Source organism: Anabrus simplex, chromosome 13, assembly GCF_040414725.1.
Source record: "Anabrus simplex isolate iqAnaSimp1 chromosome 13, ASM4041472v1, whole genome shotgun sequence".
Classification (NCBI taxonomy): domain Eukaryota; kingdom Metazoa; phylum Arthropoda; class Insecta; order Orthoptera; family Tettigoniidae; genus Anabrus; species Anabrus simplex.
In genome coordinates this window covers 79,973,561-79,990,149 of record NC_090277.1, presented here as the reverse complement: position 1 = coordinate 79,990,149, position 16,589 = coordinate 79,973,561, and the positions used below count along the sequence as shown (strand labels likewise).

General features: G+C 42.8%; 1 protein-coding gene across 1 annotated transcript in view; it reads left to right on the top strand.

The window, feature by feature from the left end:
- Window positions 1-2,988: 2,988 nt before the first annotated feature.
- The window catches only part of LOC136885103 (monocarboxylate transporter 14), a 265,167-nt gene continuing 251,566 nt past the window's right edge, over window positions 2,989-16,589 (top strand). The window contains exon 1 of the mRNA XM_067157557.2: window positions 2,989-3,316. Within this exon, the coding sequence (XP_067013658.2) occupies window positions 3,254-3,316 (63 nt within the window). The 5' untranslated portion in view covers window positions 2,989-3,253. The remainder of the gene's footprint in view (window positions 3,317-16,589) is intronic.

Here is a 16,589-nt window from a genome sequence, read left to right as displayed (position 1 = left end):
TAAATCCGCCACTGGAATGCTGCTCCGAAAACGACAGAGGCGGCTGCTTTGTTTGGGCATAGGGTCACGTGCCGTCCCACCCCTTGCTTTTTAGCCAGAAATTAAAATTACGAAATAACAGAAATTAAGATATTTACGTCATCATGGCATAAATACAGCCATTTATATGTATCATATACTTCTATTCTGCTAGTCCCAGTGCTAAATGCCTCAGCCGGGCATACCCACACTGTGACTGAGGGAGCAATGTATAAGAGAATCTTTCCGCTAGGCATGTGGACGAGGGAGAACACTGCAAACATTACAACGAGTCTCGGTCACAAGCTCGATGTGTCCGGTGCTCACTGCTGGCACTGCGGACTGGAGGTTTCTAACGGAACTATATTTTCACCCTGGAGTACTGTTCGAAGCCTGCAAACTTGCTGTGAAGTCAGTATGTAATATTTATAAATCCAACAATTTAATCGTTGTAGTTTCTTCGTGAGGATGAAAAAACTCCGAATGATGTTCTTTCATTCTTTCTTAATCTGTTTACCCTCCAGGGTCGGTTTTTCCTTCGGGATCCCACCTCTACCGCCTCAAGGACAGTGTCCTGGAGCTTCAGACTCGGGGTCGAGGGATACAACTGGGGAGAATGACCAGTAACTCGCCCAGGCGGCCTCACCTGCTAATCTGAACAGGGGCCTTGATGGGGGATGAGAAGATTAGAAGGGATAGACAAGGAAGAGGGAAGGAAGCGGCCGTGGCCTTAGGGTATGTACAATCCCGGCATTTGCCTGGAGGAGAAGTGGGAAACCACGGAAAACCACTTCCAAGGTGGCTGAGATGGGAATCGAACCCACCTCTACTCAGTTGACCACCCGAGGCTGAGTGGACCCCGTTCCAGCCCTCATACCACTTTCCAAATTTCGTGGCAGAGCCGGGAATCGAACCCAGGCCTCCGGGGGTGGCAGCTAATCACGCTAACTACTACACCACAGAGACAGACCCGAATGATGTTGCTCTCCTTAATTCAGTGCTTCTTATTTACTATACACTTAGTGTATTCAGTTGACTATTTACTGTACAACGTACTCTGTTCTCTGCATTGCAATTCGCTTTTCTGTGTATTCGAAACACTGTTGTAAATTTAAACGATCCAGATAATGATCATGATTATGATAATATTTCTTTCTTTCTTTCTTTCTTTCTTTCTTTCTTTCTTTCCTTCTTTCTTTCTGTCTTTCTTAGTCCGTTTACCGTGCAGGGTTGGATTCAGCGAGGGATCTCACCTCTACTGCCTCAAGGGCAGTGTCTTGGTGCATGAGACTATTGGGTCGGGGGATACAACTGAGGAAGAGGAGGAGGACCAGTACTTCGCCCAGGCGGCCTCACTTGCTGTGCTGAACAGGGGCCTTGCTGGAGGATGGAAAAAATCGGAAGGGATAGACAAGGAAGAGGGAAGGAAGCGGCCCTGGCCTTAAGTTAGGTAACATCCCGGCATTTGCCTGTAGGAGAAGTAGGAAACGGCAGAAAACCACTTCGAGGATGGGTGAGGTGGGAATCGAACCCGGGCCTCCGGGGGTAGCAGGTAATCACAATAAGCACTATACCACAGAGGTGGATAATAATAATAATACCGGGCGAGTTGGCCGTGCGCGTAGAGGCGCGCGGCTGTGAAGCTTGCATCCGGGAGATAGTAGGTTCGAATCCCACTATCGGCAGCCCTGAAAATGGTTTTCCGTGGTTTCCCATTTTCACACCAGGCAAATGCTGGGGCTGTACCTTAATTAAGGCCACGGCCGCTTCCTTCCAACTCCTAGGCCTTTCCTATCCCATCGTCGCCATAAGACCTATCTGTGTCGGTGCGACGTAAAGCCCATAGCAAAATAATAATAATAATAATAATAGCTCATATTAACTGTCCGACTCGTTGGCTGTATGGTCAGCGTACTGGCCTTCAGTTCAGAGGGTCCCGGGTTCGATTCCCGGCCGGGTCGGGGTTTTTAATCGCTTCTGATTATTTTTTCTGGCTCGGGGACTGGGTATTTGTGTCCGTCCCAACACTCTCCTCTTCGTATTCATTCAACACACTACACTACCAACCACCACAGAAACACGCAATAGAGATTACATCGCTCCATATAAGGTTGGCGACACGAAGGCCATCCGGCTATAAAACAGGGCCAAATCCACATGTGCGACACAGATCGCACCCGCGACCCCATAGGTGTGGGAAAAGCGGTAGGAAAATAATAACTATTATTATTATTATTATTATTATTATTATTATTATTATTATTATTATTATTATTATTATTATTACAGATTGAGTACTTCAGACTGTAGAACGCTGGCCTTCTGAGTTCTAAGTTGGCAGGTTCGAACCCGGCTCAGTCCGGTAATATTTGATGGTGCTCAGATACGTCAGCCTTGTGTCTGTAAATTTACTGGCGCGTGAAGAACTCCTGCAGGACAAAACTGCGGCACTTTGGCATCTACACAAACGGCAAGTGTTCAGTGAGGTACTCTCGTTCAGAGTGACCCTCTCAATTCCTACCTCATGAGCTGCCTCTGGAAAACGATCACGCTAAATGACGTTTGAACTGACAGTGTTGCAACTATCACGCGTCGCTTCGCACAGGCGAACGTACTTCGTGAGTCAAACAGGTTCTTTTTTTCTTTTCTTCTTCTTGCTATGTTTCTTTTTCGCACAAAACCGCAAGCTTTATATCGGCCACAAGCCGGATTGTGTTGTTGCTATCCAAAGCAAAGGCGAAGGTTTCCTTCCCCACTCTGAGCCACTCGCTGTCTTTCTCCCCACCATCCGAAACCCTTCTCCTACCCATCGTGACGTCACCAACATCGCAAGCTGCCAGGCAGGAATCTCGCTTGCCAGCCAGTTCCAAAGCTTTAACAAACCACACAGCCAAAGTCTGTGTATGCCACAAGTTGGCTCCAGAACTTGTGACAGAAAACAAATTCCTTTCTGTAAAGAATCATTCTTAAGAGAATTTTAGTGCGCATAAATTGCCGGATTTAGTACTCGATTTCACCGCTGTGCGGGCGTATTTGTGTGTGTGTGTGTTTGTGTTGCCATTGTGAATTGCATGTCGTAAGGATGAAGTGCGAATCTGTTGCGAGTGTCTCTCAGCGAGTGTTACAACAGTGTGCGAGTTAGAAAGAAACGATCGCACTTCGTGTGTGTTTTGTTTCTTTTGCAAGCACAGCCTAGCGACCATTCTAGAGCAGAAAAGATACTCCCTTCGTCAGGATGTCGAGAGTATCCATCAACAAGCCGGTTGCTCGGAGTAATCGGGTCAGGAAGATAAGCAGGGTATGTATTAACTCATAATTCACGTTGTATTTCCTTATCTGAAGTTGTGCTTTCGTAGTACGCAAAGCTCCCATTGTGTTAGTGTATTTGTTTATAAAAAGTTTTGTAGTAAGCCATCATGGGCTACCATGTCTCTGATAATATTTGTACGCATGCGTGAAAGTTCCCGGTCAGCTGTTTTCAAGTTATGAAAGGCTTTTGTTTCTTTCTCTTCTTTTTTTTCTCTCTCTCTTTTCTCCTCGCGGGTCTTTTAAATTTCTGTGAAAGATTTATGGGTGTGATTGCGAAACTCGTCCATTTAAATAATCTCGGATGATCGCTTGTTTATTTTTAACACAAGTATGGGACGACGCGAATAAATAGATCAAAACAAACTAATCCATCATTTCTTTCGTATAAAGAATATTATTCTACTTTCGTCACTTATTTCAAAGTCAGAATTTTGTAAGTTCAACTAATGTTTTCTTCGTCATTGTACATTGTCATGTACGTAACCGCCGAGTTTTAAGAATTAATAGAGATCGCGCATTAATTGCTAATAATCAGTTTTACAACATAATAGTAATAATAATAATAATAATAATAATAATAATAATAATAATAATAATAATAATATAATAATAATAATTTCGTGTGGCTATTTCTAGCCCAGTGCAGCCCTTATAAGGCAGACCCTCCGACGAGGGTGGGCGGCATCTGCCATGTGTAGGTAACTGCCTGTTATTGTGGTGGAGGATAGTGTTATGTGTGGTGTGTGAGTTGTAGGGATGTTGGGGACAGCACAAACACCCAGCCCCTGGGCCACTGGAATTAACCAATGAAGGTTAAAATCCCCGACCCGGCCGGGAATCGAACCCGGGACCCTCTGAACCGAAGGCCAGTACGTTACCATTCAGCCAACGAGTCGGACATAATAATAATAATAATAATAATAATAATAATAATAATAATGTAAAGAAATTCATTTCATTTTTCCGGAGAAGGCCTAGAATGTATAGTTTATCGGTTCGTAAAAATTTAACCGAGCCTATAGTGTGTATTATTATTATTATTATTATATTATTATTATTATTATTATTATTATTATTATTATTATTATTATTATTATTATTATTATTTGCTATTGGCTTTACGTCGCACCGACACAGATAGGTCTTATGGCGGCGATGGGACAGGAAAGGGCTAGGACTGGGAAGGAAGCGGCCGTGGCCTTAATTATGGTACAGCCCCAGCATTTGCCTGGTGTGAAAATGGGAAATCACGGAAAACCATCTTCAGGGCTGCCGACAGTGGGGTTCAAACCCACTATCTCCCGAATATTGGATACTGACCGCACTTAAGCGACTGCAGCTATCGAGCTCGATTATTATTATTATTATTATTATTATTATTATTATTATTATTATGCCCCTATCATTGAGCTACTAACGAAACAGATCGAATATTTTTTATTTCCTCGAAGTTCGTAGTTCTTAGGTGAATGAAAGCAGACCTACATCAATAATAATAATAATAATAATAATAATAATAATAATAATAATAATAATAATAATATGGTCATTTATTCGTTTCACTGGAGATTAACTTAGGTTGTAAAAGCTTCAGACGAATTATTGTTGTGTTATATCTTTCCTTTTTTTTTTGTACAATTTTTATGCGTCACACCGACACAGATAGACCTTACAGTGACGATGGGATGGGAAAGGCTTAGGAGTGGGAAGGAAGCGGCCGTGGCCTTAATTAAGGTACAGTCCCAGCATTTGCCCGGTGTAGAAATGCGAAACCACGGAAATCCATCTTCAAGGCTGCCGACAGTGGGGTTCGAACTCACTATTTCCCGGATGCAAGGTCACAGCAGCGCGCCCCTAACCGCACGGTCAACTCGCCCGGTCGGTCGGTCTTTCTTTCTTTCTTTCTTTCTTTCTTAATCCGTTTGCCTTCCAGGGTTGGTTTATCCCTCGAACTCGGCGAGGGATCCCACCTCTACCGTCTCAGGGTGTCCTAGAGCATAATACTTTGGGTCGGGGAAGAAGGACCAGTACTTCTCCAAGGCAGCCTCACCTGCTATGCTGAACAGGGGCCTTTTTTTGGGGGGGGGGGAGATCGGAATGGATAGACAAGGAAGAGGGATGAAAGTGGTCCTGGCCTTAAGTTAGGTACAATCCCTGGAGAAGAAGTGGGAAACTACCGAAAATCCACTTTGAAAATGGCTGAGGTGGGAATCGAACCCCCCCCCCCCCCAGCTATCCCCGCTTATTTCCCTCTTCCGTGCCTATGGGAATCAAACCCCCGCCCTCCGCTACTAACTGATTTTCCGAGATATTTCTAAGAAAAAAAATGAACCGCCCGCTCTTGGGAACTGATCAGCGAACGCCGAGTCGTAACCATGGTAACGCCACCTTTCAACTTTCCCTGAAGCTCTGTAAGAGGCAGTGCCTAAAATGTAGCGGGGCTAACTTGAACAGCTGCGTATTTTGTGGTACCTTCTCTCGACGTCCTTAAAAGACACTTCTTTAAGTTTACAATGGCTGCTGTGATAGTTTACTTTACAGCTAGATTTTGCTCTATGACACAATCTAGCAATTCAGTATCTGGAAAATTAACCTCAATTCCATGAATCAGGTGCGGTGTACTTGCTCCATTCGTATGTCCAGTACTTGTGCTTTTATCTTCGTTTTTTAACTCTAAAATGATGCCTTTATTACGTATTTCCTTGACTTTGTTTGCTGCAGCCCGTCAAGTCTTCGTTTTAGTCGTCGATTACAGGAATTAAAAGGTCTGTTCTGAATCTTTGATCTCATTTTCATCATTAGGGTAAATCGTATCTACATGCTTAGTAATAGAAACTGTTGCTGGTGTATAAAATTGCACTATATCAGCGTAACGAAGATTTTGCGATGACTGCAAACAAGGCTCAAAGGGAATCCTAGTAGTAGCAGCAGGCATTAACCCTTACAAGACTCAAGGGGTAGGGGCTCCGAGGCCTACAGTCAAAATAAATTGCTTCTTGTAATGAGTTATACTTTTTGCAATGGTTGTAAAGAATTGATATTCTTCTTCTTTATCTGTTTACCCTTCATGGACGGTTTTTCCCTTGGACTCGGCGAGGGATCCCACGTCTACCGCCTCATGGACAGTGTCCTGGAGCTTCAGACCCTGGGTCGGGGGATACAACTGGGGAGCATGTCCAGTACTTCGCCCAGGTGGCCTCATCTGCTATGCTAAACAGGGGCCTTGCGGGGGGATGGGAAGATTGGAAGGGATAGACAAGGAAGGAAGAAGGAAAGAAGGAGCGAAGGAAGCGGCCGTGGCATTAAGTTAGGTACCATCCCGGCATTTGCCTGGAGGAGAAGTGGGAAACCACGGAAAACCACTTCCAGGATGGCTGAGGTGGGAATCGAACCCACCTCTACTCAGTTGACCTCCCGAGGCTGAGCGGACCCCCTTCCAGCCCTCATACCACTTTTCAAATTTCGTGGCAGAGCCGGAAATCGAACCCGGGCCTCTGGGGGTGGCAACTAATTACACTAACCACTACATCACAGAGGCGGACGATATTGTTGTTTGAGTCATAATAAACTACATAATTTTGAAGCTTTTTTGTTGCTTTAAAAGGGTAATCAAAACCGCTATGAGTCTGCGAGGCCCTCTCTTGGTCCAAGTGAAGACCTATTTGTCTTTCAGATCAGCCTTGCCCAAGTAGGTCCCAACAATCACAAAAAATGATAGCAATGATAAAAAAATCAAGAATGACATATTGAAGGAACGAGTCTTGTTATTGTTAGTGTGTTCTTTTAATACTAAAGATAAAATAGACGAGCAAGTGAGAGTGCGGTTAGCGGCGCGCAACTGTAAGCTTGCATTCGGGAGATGGTGGGCTCCAGCCCCATTGTAGGTAACCCTGAAGGCGGTTTTCCATGGTTTCCCATTTTCACACCAGGAAAATGGTGGGGTTGCACCTTAATAAGACCACGGCGGCTTCCTTCCCACTGTTAGTCCTTTATTGTCCCACCGTCGCCATAAGACCAATCTGTGTCTGTGCGACGCAAAGCAAATTGAGTTTACGTATTGTTCCTTAGGTGAAGCTCTGAGTCAACGCGAGTCGAAATAAATTTAGTGTTGAAGAAATAAACAGAATGTTGGAAGAGGAGGACGATGTGGAGCAAAATACTTGTGATTCTTCAGACGAAAAAATTCGTGTCTAATTTGCGTTTGTGTCCAATATTTCGGTGAATTTAATTTTGGGGTCAAATTATGATAATGAGAGACATTCCTTGACAGATAATTCTGGGACAGAAACAATAAAACTGTCGTTTAATTAAAATATGAGCCCGGAACTAACACTGCCGGCAAGAAAGATATTCGTCATTGATTTGTGTTTGTGGCCAATATCTGGGTGACTTGAATTTAATATAATATTTTGTACTGAAGTTTTCCTTACAAATTATTCACTGAATGCTGTTACGCAATTTATATACCAGGCACGAATGATGAATGGGATGTCTACTAACTGATTTTCACAGGGGCACTACTACCAGCAGGCAGGTTACGTCAGAATATGAAGAGATAACAACCGGACGCTCGTTCGCAATATGTTCCTCAGCGCTACCCGTCTAATGCAACCCCTTGCATTAGTAAACTTCGTTTACGACCGCTTAGCACTAGGCTGGTGTATGGTACAGCAGCACATTTACTGTCTGCGTATCGGCAATGGCTAGTGTGTTCAGCAACTATACACAGACATCATTTTAATCTAGGAGAATCTGGTCGGAATGCAGCCGAAGCTCGCAGACGGTATGCACAGGAATTCCCAAACAGACGTCTGTCTTCTATACGCGTATTTCGCCGAACAGTATTAGTTTTTGTTTCATATGAACAGCTCGTTTATAGAGTGGAATATGTACTTGTGTATAAATTAAGAAGTTGTTACATTTTCTTTTCTGCATCGTTGGCGTATATACAAATGCACTCTGTAATGGAACCTATTTGTTTCACTACAGCACGTTGTAGCGCTCCTTCGAAAACAAGTGAGTAGGCATCCCATGCATCACTAGTGCACGCGGGACAATTGTAAGTAAAAAGTACGGTGCTCGCGGGCCGCCTGGTATAAGTAGAATCCAGCTCTATTACATTTTTTTTCAGAATGGGCCTCAGAACACCCTCCCTCCCCCGGTCTTCCGTGTAACAACCAAACCTAGGTCCTTGTAGGGTTAATTTGGAAACTCTGTGTTTCTCTCATAGTCATTTTTATGTAGCTTGCTCCAGGCTTGGAACTCCGAGAAACTAATAAATTTACGCTTCTATAGTAACTTAGTATGCCCTACAGCACTGAAGTAATGTTCTCGCAATGAGAAATGTGTAAACAGTTAATGAATCTATACGAATAATTAGCAGTAAGTTCCCAAAGTTACAAAACTGCAGAAAAACAGATGTAATTCAGTTTCTGTTTGTGATGTACTTACAAGTGTTTGTATATTCTATTATCACAACAGCTCATATGTATAATTTTGATAACTCGAAACTGTGCAAATACATCCGTAAACATTGACCTAAAAACATATGACCAAACTGAGTTCTGGCGACTGTATAACAATGGTTCCACCAGTAATACATAACTGTTCTATTCACTGCACAGCTCTTGTTTTTACAAACATAATTATCTCCTAATTTACTTGGAAATATACACAGAGTGGCCAAAAGTCACGGGAAGGAGTGTCCCATTAGAAAATGTGCCGTGTTTGACCCCTGAGCGTTGCGGCTAGCAACACCAGCGACACCAGAGTCGTGAAGTCGCGAGTTAACCGACTTTGAACGTGGGATGATCACCGGTGCTCGGCGCGTGGGGTCATAGCATTGCAGAGATTACACGCGAATTGGAGTTTCCGAGGTCAACAGTGTCGAGGGCGGATCTTCAATATCTTAGAGAGAATGTTACCACAGGCTAAAACCGCCGCACGGGAAGACCACAGGTGTTTAGCGAACGGACATCACGTCGCCTCCCGCTCGACTGGCTACTGTGAGTCAGATCTCCGCCTAGTTGAATATTGGGAGTCAGGAATCCATGTCCACTAGGATTGTAAGGATGCATCTGCACCGCATAGGCTTCATCAGCCGACGATCATCTCGTGTCCCTTTGCTGGCACCTCGACACAGAGTTCAGCGACGTGCATTAGCTCGCGAACATCAGCAGTGGACCATAGAACAGTGGCGGCGTGTGGTATGGACCGATGATTCCCAGTTTCAGTTCTATCGAGCTGATACGCGTACCCCTAATGTTTATGTAAAACTCATAACATAACCGTTATGTAGGTAACTCGCTTTAGTAAGTTTGCAATCTAACCTGTTAGGTACTGCCTAAAAATCCGAGCGATGGTAATTATTAAATACCGGAGGAAAGTTTTAAGCAAAGAACGAACCAAATGTTACTTGTAGTCACTAGATTCAGCTTCGAGCGAAGCGCGGTTGCAGGCTTTTCCGTGTACGGGACAGCTACTGATCCATGTCATTGTACTCAGTAGCCCTTTCAGACCTGAAAGAAAACTGGCGGTGTGAATTTTTGTTTGTACGTCAAAAATTGACTAAAATACTCTTAATTACATATACTTTTAGTTTATTCTACAAAATAAAAATTAACATCTGAAAAAAAAAAAAGCAAACACACAATTATGCGTGTCAGGACTTACTTCACTACGTAAAAAAAAAAAAAAATTACCTCAATGCATGTGAATATGCACATGTACATGACCAAATGTTCTATTTTACAGTGTGGAACGATTTTAAACAGTTAAAATCTTATGCATTACATTTCTCATATAGAGTACGAGATTTCTTTCTCAGTCCTTTTTGTGACAGCGCCCAGCACTCCTGCATGCATTGCCTGTAAGGAAACCTAGCCCTCACATATGTGCGTATCAACATTCAAAACCTCATGGTATTACGCACGATGTTGAAAGTTCACAATTTACGTTTGCTACACAATCTACACACTTCATAGATTATATTCTGATATTCAGTAAAGCTTCTAGATTAATATGAATGCAATAAATAAATACTTACTTTAGGCATTACTGCTTCCCGCCATATCACTAATGAACTGTACTTTTAAACTCTTCTTCCTTCCCCCTGGTGGTCAAATACTAAATACAAACAGCTGAAGTACATGCTACGTGTCCCGCACAAGCACTGCAGTCCGGTCTAGCGCCAGGAAAACGTCAAATAAGCTCAGACATAAATAAAATACGAACCCGCACAATTGTGCGTACACGGTCTGAAAGGGATAGGAATACAAACTTATATTTAAAAAATAGTGATTTAATTTGCATGTTTCGCAGTTATGCAGCACAACGCGACAAAGAACGCAGTCGTTCAAGCATCCCTAGCCGAGAAAACTTTACCTTAAAAAAGTGATATTTTTCTCTCGGAAACATAACATTTTGAAATTTATAAACAATGTATAAAACATTACCATTGTGCCTCCGTGGCTCAGCGCGCCGGCCTCTGACCACTGGTTGCTTCCACTTACTTGCACCAGGCTCCTCACTTTCAGCTGTCCTGTCTCACTTACCTTGGTCAAGTCTTGCTCTTTTCCGACCCCGACGCTATTAGGTTGCGAGTTCCTCCCCAGGGCTGATGTCGCGACTAGACAGATTTAGGATACAATTCATATAGATTTAATGTAGTTAAGTAGTTAGTTTAGCTAGATGTAGAGGTAGCATGTTGCATGTGGAGCTGGCTATCCGCCCCTGTGTGAGATGCTACATAGTAGATATAGTGGTAGTTAAGTAGTAGGTATTGTTGGGAGATCAGAAGAATGCACATGCGCGGTGAGGCACGGGGCGAAGGGGTTTTTACCAGCAGAGCCAGTGACGCAATGGTTACCATAGCAACTCCACTACTACCCAGGCGACATTATATTATCTTCTACTGGCAGCTATTCGCTCTTGTCAGTTGTGATCCAGCAAACTGCAAAGTGTGAGTCAATGTTTTCGTGTAGCAGATAAGAGTAGAGAAGAGCCGATCTGTCTGGGCAGAACAGGAAGTTCGTGCTTGCAGGACACATTCCTCATGCTTGCATTCTTCTCATCTCCACACAGTAGTTAGTGCTTAGCTAAAAAATATTCTGTATGTAGGGGTGGTGTCTTGCATGTGGAACGGCTATCCGCCCATGTCAGAGGCCACATAATAGATTTAGTTTGATTTTATTTGTTTATAAATGTTCAATTCTGTGGTTATTTTGAATTTGGATTAGGAGAATATTGTAATTGGTTGAAAGCCTGTCATGTTCGATTATATCTATCTGTTAGGTTACGAGCCCCAGGGAGTCTTTCACTTTCACGTAGTTTGTGGCCCAAAATCAATCAGGATCTAACATCATTTTCTTCTTGGTCTTTGAGATGTGGGCTTAGGTTAAACCCAGCTAAAACGCAAGCCATCATCCTTGGATACCCAAAACTACTCACGAAGGTCAATCGACCAGAGATTCCATCTATAAGGTTGTGTAATACTAACATACCATTCACGTCATCAGTAAAAGTCCTAGGCATTACTTTCGATGATGACATGTCATGGAAAACGCATATCACGAACATCACCCAGAAAATATTCTCTGCATTGCACATGCTGCGCGGGTATAAATACTTATTTCCTGAAAAACTAAAAAAAATGTTGGTAGAAAGTCTGGTTTTCCCTCATTTCGACTATTGTGACGCGATTTATAGAGACGCTCGAGGCAAGTTATTGAGCAGATTACAACGTGGTCAAAATGCTTGTGTGAGATACGTCTGTAACCTACGGTACTATGACCACGTAACTCCTTCATATAACCATCTATCTTGGCCCCGACTAGAGATCCGTCGCACTGTGCATTCCCTATGCCATCTCCATAAAATCCTTCATTCTTCACAACCATTTTACCTTACTTCATATTTCAAATACTTATCCTCTTATCACAGTCTTAACACCAGATCCACTAATAATTCCATCCTTGCTTTACCTACCCACAGAACTGCCATCTATGATAAATCATTCACAGTAATTGCCTGCCGTGAGTGGAACCTCCTTCCCGAAAATATCAGGGGGTTAAGCGCTATTCACACTTTCAAGGAAGCACTTTGCAGACATTTTATGCACCAGTAAGGATCATCTGTAAGCTTGATGCTGCTACTTACAACCATTCTATTGTTATGGATGTCCTGGTAGAGAGTCTAAAATTTTTATCCGATTTGTCTTTAAAATCAAATGTTATGTACTGCCTTTTTTTTTTTTTTTTTTTTTTTTTTTTTTTACATGTAGGATATTAGTTTTAAGAATTTATCCCTTTTTATGTCTGATTTATTTAATCTTAATTTAATCTTAACTTAATCTTAATTTATTAATTTAATCTTAATTCATTTCATCTTAATGTAATCTCACCATTCTTGTATTATTATTAATTTAATTTGTATTAGACGTAGTTATTGTAATACAATGCAACATATGTATATTTCAGTTCCTGGTTAGATGGAAGAGAAGGCCTGAAGGCCTTAATCTTGCCAGGTAAAATAAAACATTACTAAACTAAACTAAACTAAACTAAACTTGTCTTTCTTTGGCCGATACCTTAATTTTTCGAAATGTCGGATCCCTTCATTTATTTCTCTCTGATTGGTGGTGTCTGGTTGTACTTCCTCTTAAAATAAAAGTCACCACCAGCACTACCTCCCTCCACTGGGTTCCGTGGTTCAAATCCTGGTCACTCTATGTGAGCTCTGTGCTGGACAAAGCGGAGGCGGGACAGGTTTTTCTCTGGTTTTCCCAGCAAGACTCTCCAGTATCATTTTATTTCATCTGGCATTCATTAATCATTGCCACAGAGGATTGCGACAGGCTTCGGCAGCCGGCATAATTCCTATCCTCGCCGCTAGATGGGCGCTTCATTCATTCGATTCCTGACCCGATCTCATGACTGTGGATTTTCATTTGTTTAAAACATCTCAATGTATATTGTGTTAACATTTGGGCTCGTCAGATTACAGATTTATGAGAGACAGTGCCTTAAACTCTACGTATTGTTGAAACCCGTTTAAAATGGACACTTTTTGACTCCCGCTTGCTAAAAAAAAAGAAGTATAAATAAAAAATAAAAAATCCACATGACCTAACGTGAAATGGGATGAGGAAGGCTATTCTGTTATTGGAATTTCTGTAAACCTGTTGGTTGTTTCATAAAACAAACCTCCAAACTCGAGTGCGCGTAATATTGTGGTTGGCAGTAGTTGTAAGATTTGAGATGCTCGTTGTTCGTAAATTACGTACTTGTTTTGTGTTTGGGCCGATAACCTAGATGTTAGGTCCCTTTAAACAACGATCATTATCATCACACTCGTGTTTCATGTTTTGATGCATATACTTCTAATAAGCCAAAAAAAAAGCAAAGTTATTTCTGTACAGGCCACGAAGGCCCTTGGAGGGGTGGAAGGTAAAGGCTTCTAGTATCTGTAACCTCGGTACTTGATGGGGTAGAGTGGCTAGCTGTACGCCCGGCCGCCTTTGCTCCCAGGAATTAACCTGGTTCTCATTTTTGGTGGAGGCTGAGTGAACCTCAGGGCCACGTGCATGTCCGGAAGTGGAAATCTCTTTCTTACATTTTTCGACTTCGTGACGGGGATTCGAACCCACGTCCTCCCGGGTGAACCGAGCACACCTTTACGGACTCGGCCAGGCAGTCCGTACTACTACTACTAATAATAATGTTATTGGAGGACATAAAATGCAGACGAACACTACCAAGAAGGGCCTGTCTTAAGAAAATTTGCTCACTTTGAACATTTATATAGGTAAGGTAAAGTAAATATCTCTTTATTGCCCACCCTAGTATACACCATCGGCTTACAGGCAATAAAGACACCAAAACACCCAGAAACAAAACAAAACTTTAAACAAACAATATCTAATCTGTCTCTTAAAACTACTAACTACATACCCTAACTAATTTGGAGGCATCGCCCAGACGGATTTCCAGACCATAAGCTGCGCCACCCTTCACTAAAACTAATATTCTACTAACTACAACTAACTAACAAAAGAAAAAAAGAGACAACTGGCTGTTCGCGGTATCCCCTGGTAATGAGGGAACCCCTTCCACCCATGATACCGCTATCAGCCACACCCGTGGGTCAGATGTCATCCCCACCTAAACCTCTATGGCAATGTGCTTCCCTCCCCGAACATTTATATAGGAATTAGAAAGACATTTTTGAAGTCTGGAGCGTGGCATTGTATTGAAGTGTAACATGGACGATAACTAGCTCAGAAAGAAAGAGAATAGAAGCTTCTGAAATGTGGTGTTACAGAAGAATGGTAAAAGTGAGATGGATAGTTCGAATCACGAATGAAGAAGCACTGAATCGAAGTGTTGAGAGGAGATCGTTTTGTCGAAATTTGACGAAAAGAAAAGGTAGAATAATAGGACACATCTTAAGGCACCCAGAACTTGTGTAGTTGGTTTTTGAGGGACGTGTATGCGGCAAAAGCGACAGGGTACACCAGATTAGAGTAGATCAGTTACGTAGAAATGAAAAGGTTAGCAGAGTATAGGGTGGCACGGACAGCTGCATCAAACCACTTTGTATGGACTGACGACCCCAAAACGACACAAAACATTAGATTTTACTACTTTTATGGTTTTCGGGCACGCCGAGGTGTCGGAATTTAGTCCCCTCAGGAGACGTGCCACTTCAGCACCACAGCCCTTGAAGGGCCTTGGCCTACCAAGCGACCGCTGCTCAGCCCGAAGGCCTGCAGATTAAGAGGTGTCGTGTGGTCAGCACGACGAATCCTCTCGGCCGTTTTTCTTGGCTTTCTAGACCGGGGCCGCTATCTCACAGTCAGAGAGCTCCTCAAATCTAATCACGTAGGCTGAGTGGACCTCGAACCAGCCCTCAGGTCCAGGTAAAAATCCCTGACCCAGCAGGTATAATACAGGACAGAAATAAGGTTTTGGAGGCTGGTGCGAAATTTCAAGAGTTTCCAGGAGAAAGAAAAGAAGGAAGCGAATAACATCTGGGCAGATGAAAGGAGGAAAAACAGTGAAATAATGAAGAACTATTGGAAAGCAAGAGAGGAACCAGGAAACAATCGGAAATGAATGTAGTGTATTATTTTACATGGTCCTAGGATGGATACAATAGAGAAGAAGAAGAAGAATGGCATTAATACTTGAATGAGATATAAGCCTATGAAGTAAAGTTAATCTTCCCAACTGCATGCGGTGAAGAGACAGGTAAAACGGGAACCAGTTCAATATACACATTTGGGTCTTGATTAAGGTCGTCGTGTATAATTTCATTGCACGTTGAAGCGAGTGGGTGGGTGGAGGTCATTGCACGCCTCGGAACAATCGCCCGGGATGACATACAGTACAGCACAGCACTTCATTCGACCGTGGCCGTAGGTAAGAATGTTACTCCCTATCATAACCTTCATTACTATTGAAGTTCGCGATCAATATGCTGATTCCGTGTATTGTGAGAAAGATTTCCGATACTATTCTTCTTTATGTCTTCTTCGCAGAGACTCTGATTTGTACGAGTGTATCGAGAACTTCACTCATGGCGCCCAGGTCTCTGTTGCTAGACCGGACATGATAAGATTTGCCATTCGTTCCGAAAAATCGGGCTTGTCCCGATTTTATGTGACGAGAAAAGTGCCCCGTCAGAAACCTGAGAAATATTTCAGTCTTCAAAGTTCAGCCTAACTGGAATTAATACGTTGTATATGATGTGGCTCACCATAATAGGATATACAGTTTTATTGAAAACTATTCTTATCTTTCAACTTTCAAAAATCGATCATTACAGCTAGAAAGAACGTATTTTTTATACTTACTAGCTTAATAAGTAGAATATAAAGCTAAAAACTGTTGCTGAGGAGAAGAAAAGGGCCAAAAAAAAAACCATGGCACTACAGCCCTTGAAGGGCTTTGGCCTACCAAGCGACCACTGCTCAGCCTGAAGGCCTGCAGATTACGAGGTTTCGTGTGGTCAGCACGACGAATCCTCTCGGCCGTTATTCTTGGCTTTCTAGACCGGGGCCGCTATCTCAGGTAGCTCCTCATGTAGGCTGAGTGGACCTCGAACCAGCCCTCAGGTCCAGGTAAAAATCCCTGACCTGGCCAGGAATTGAACCCGGGGCCTCCGGGTAATGGGCAGGCACGCTACGAAGAAAAGGGCCAAAGAAAGATAGATATATGATGCAGGGAAGTTCAGATGCAGCTACTGTAATGTTATACAAAATT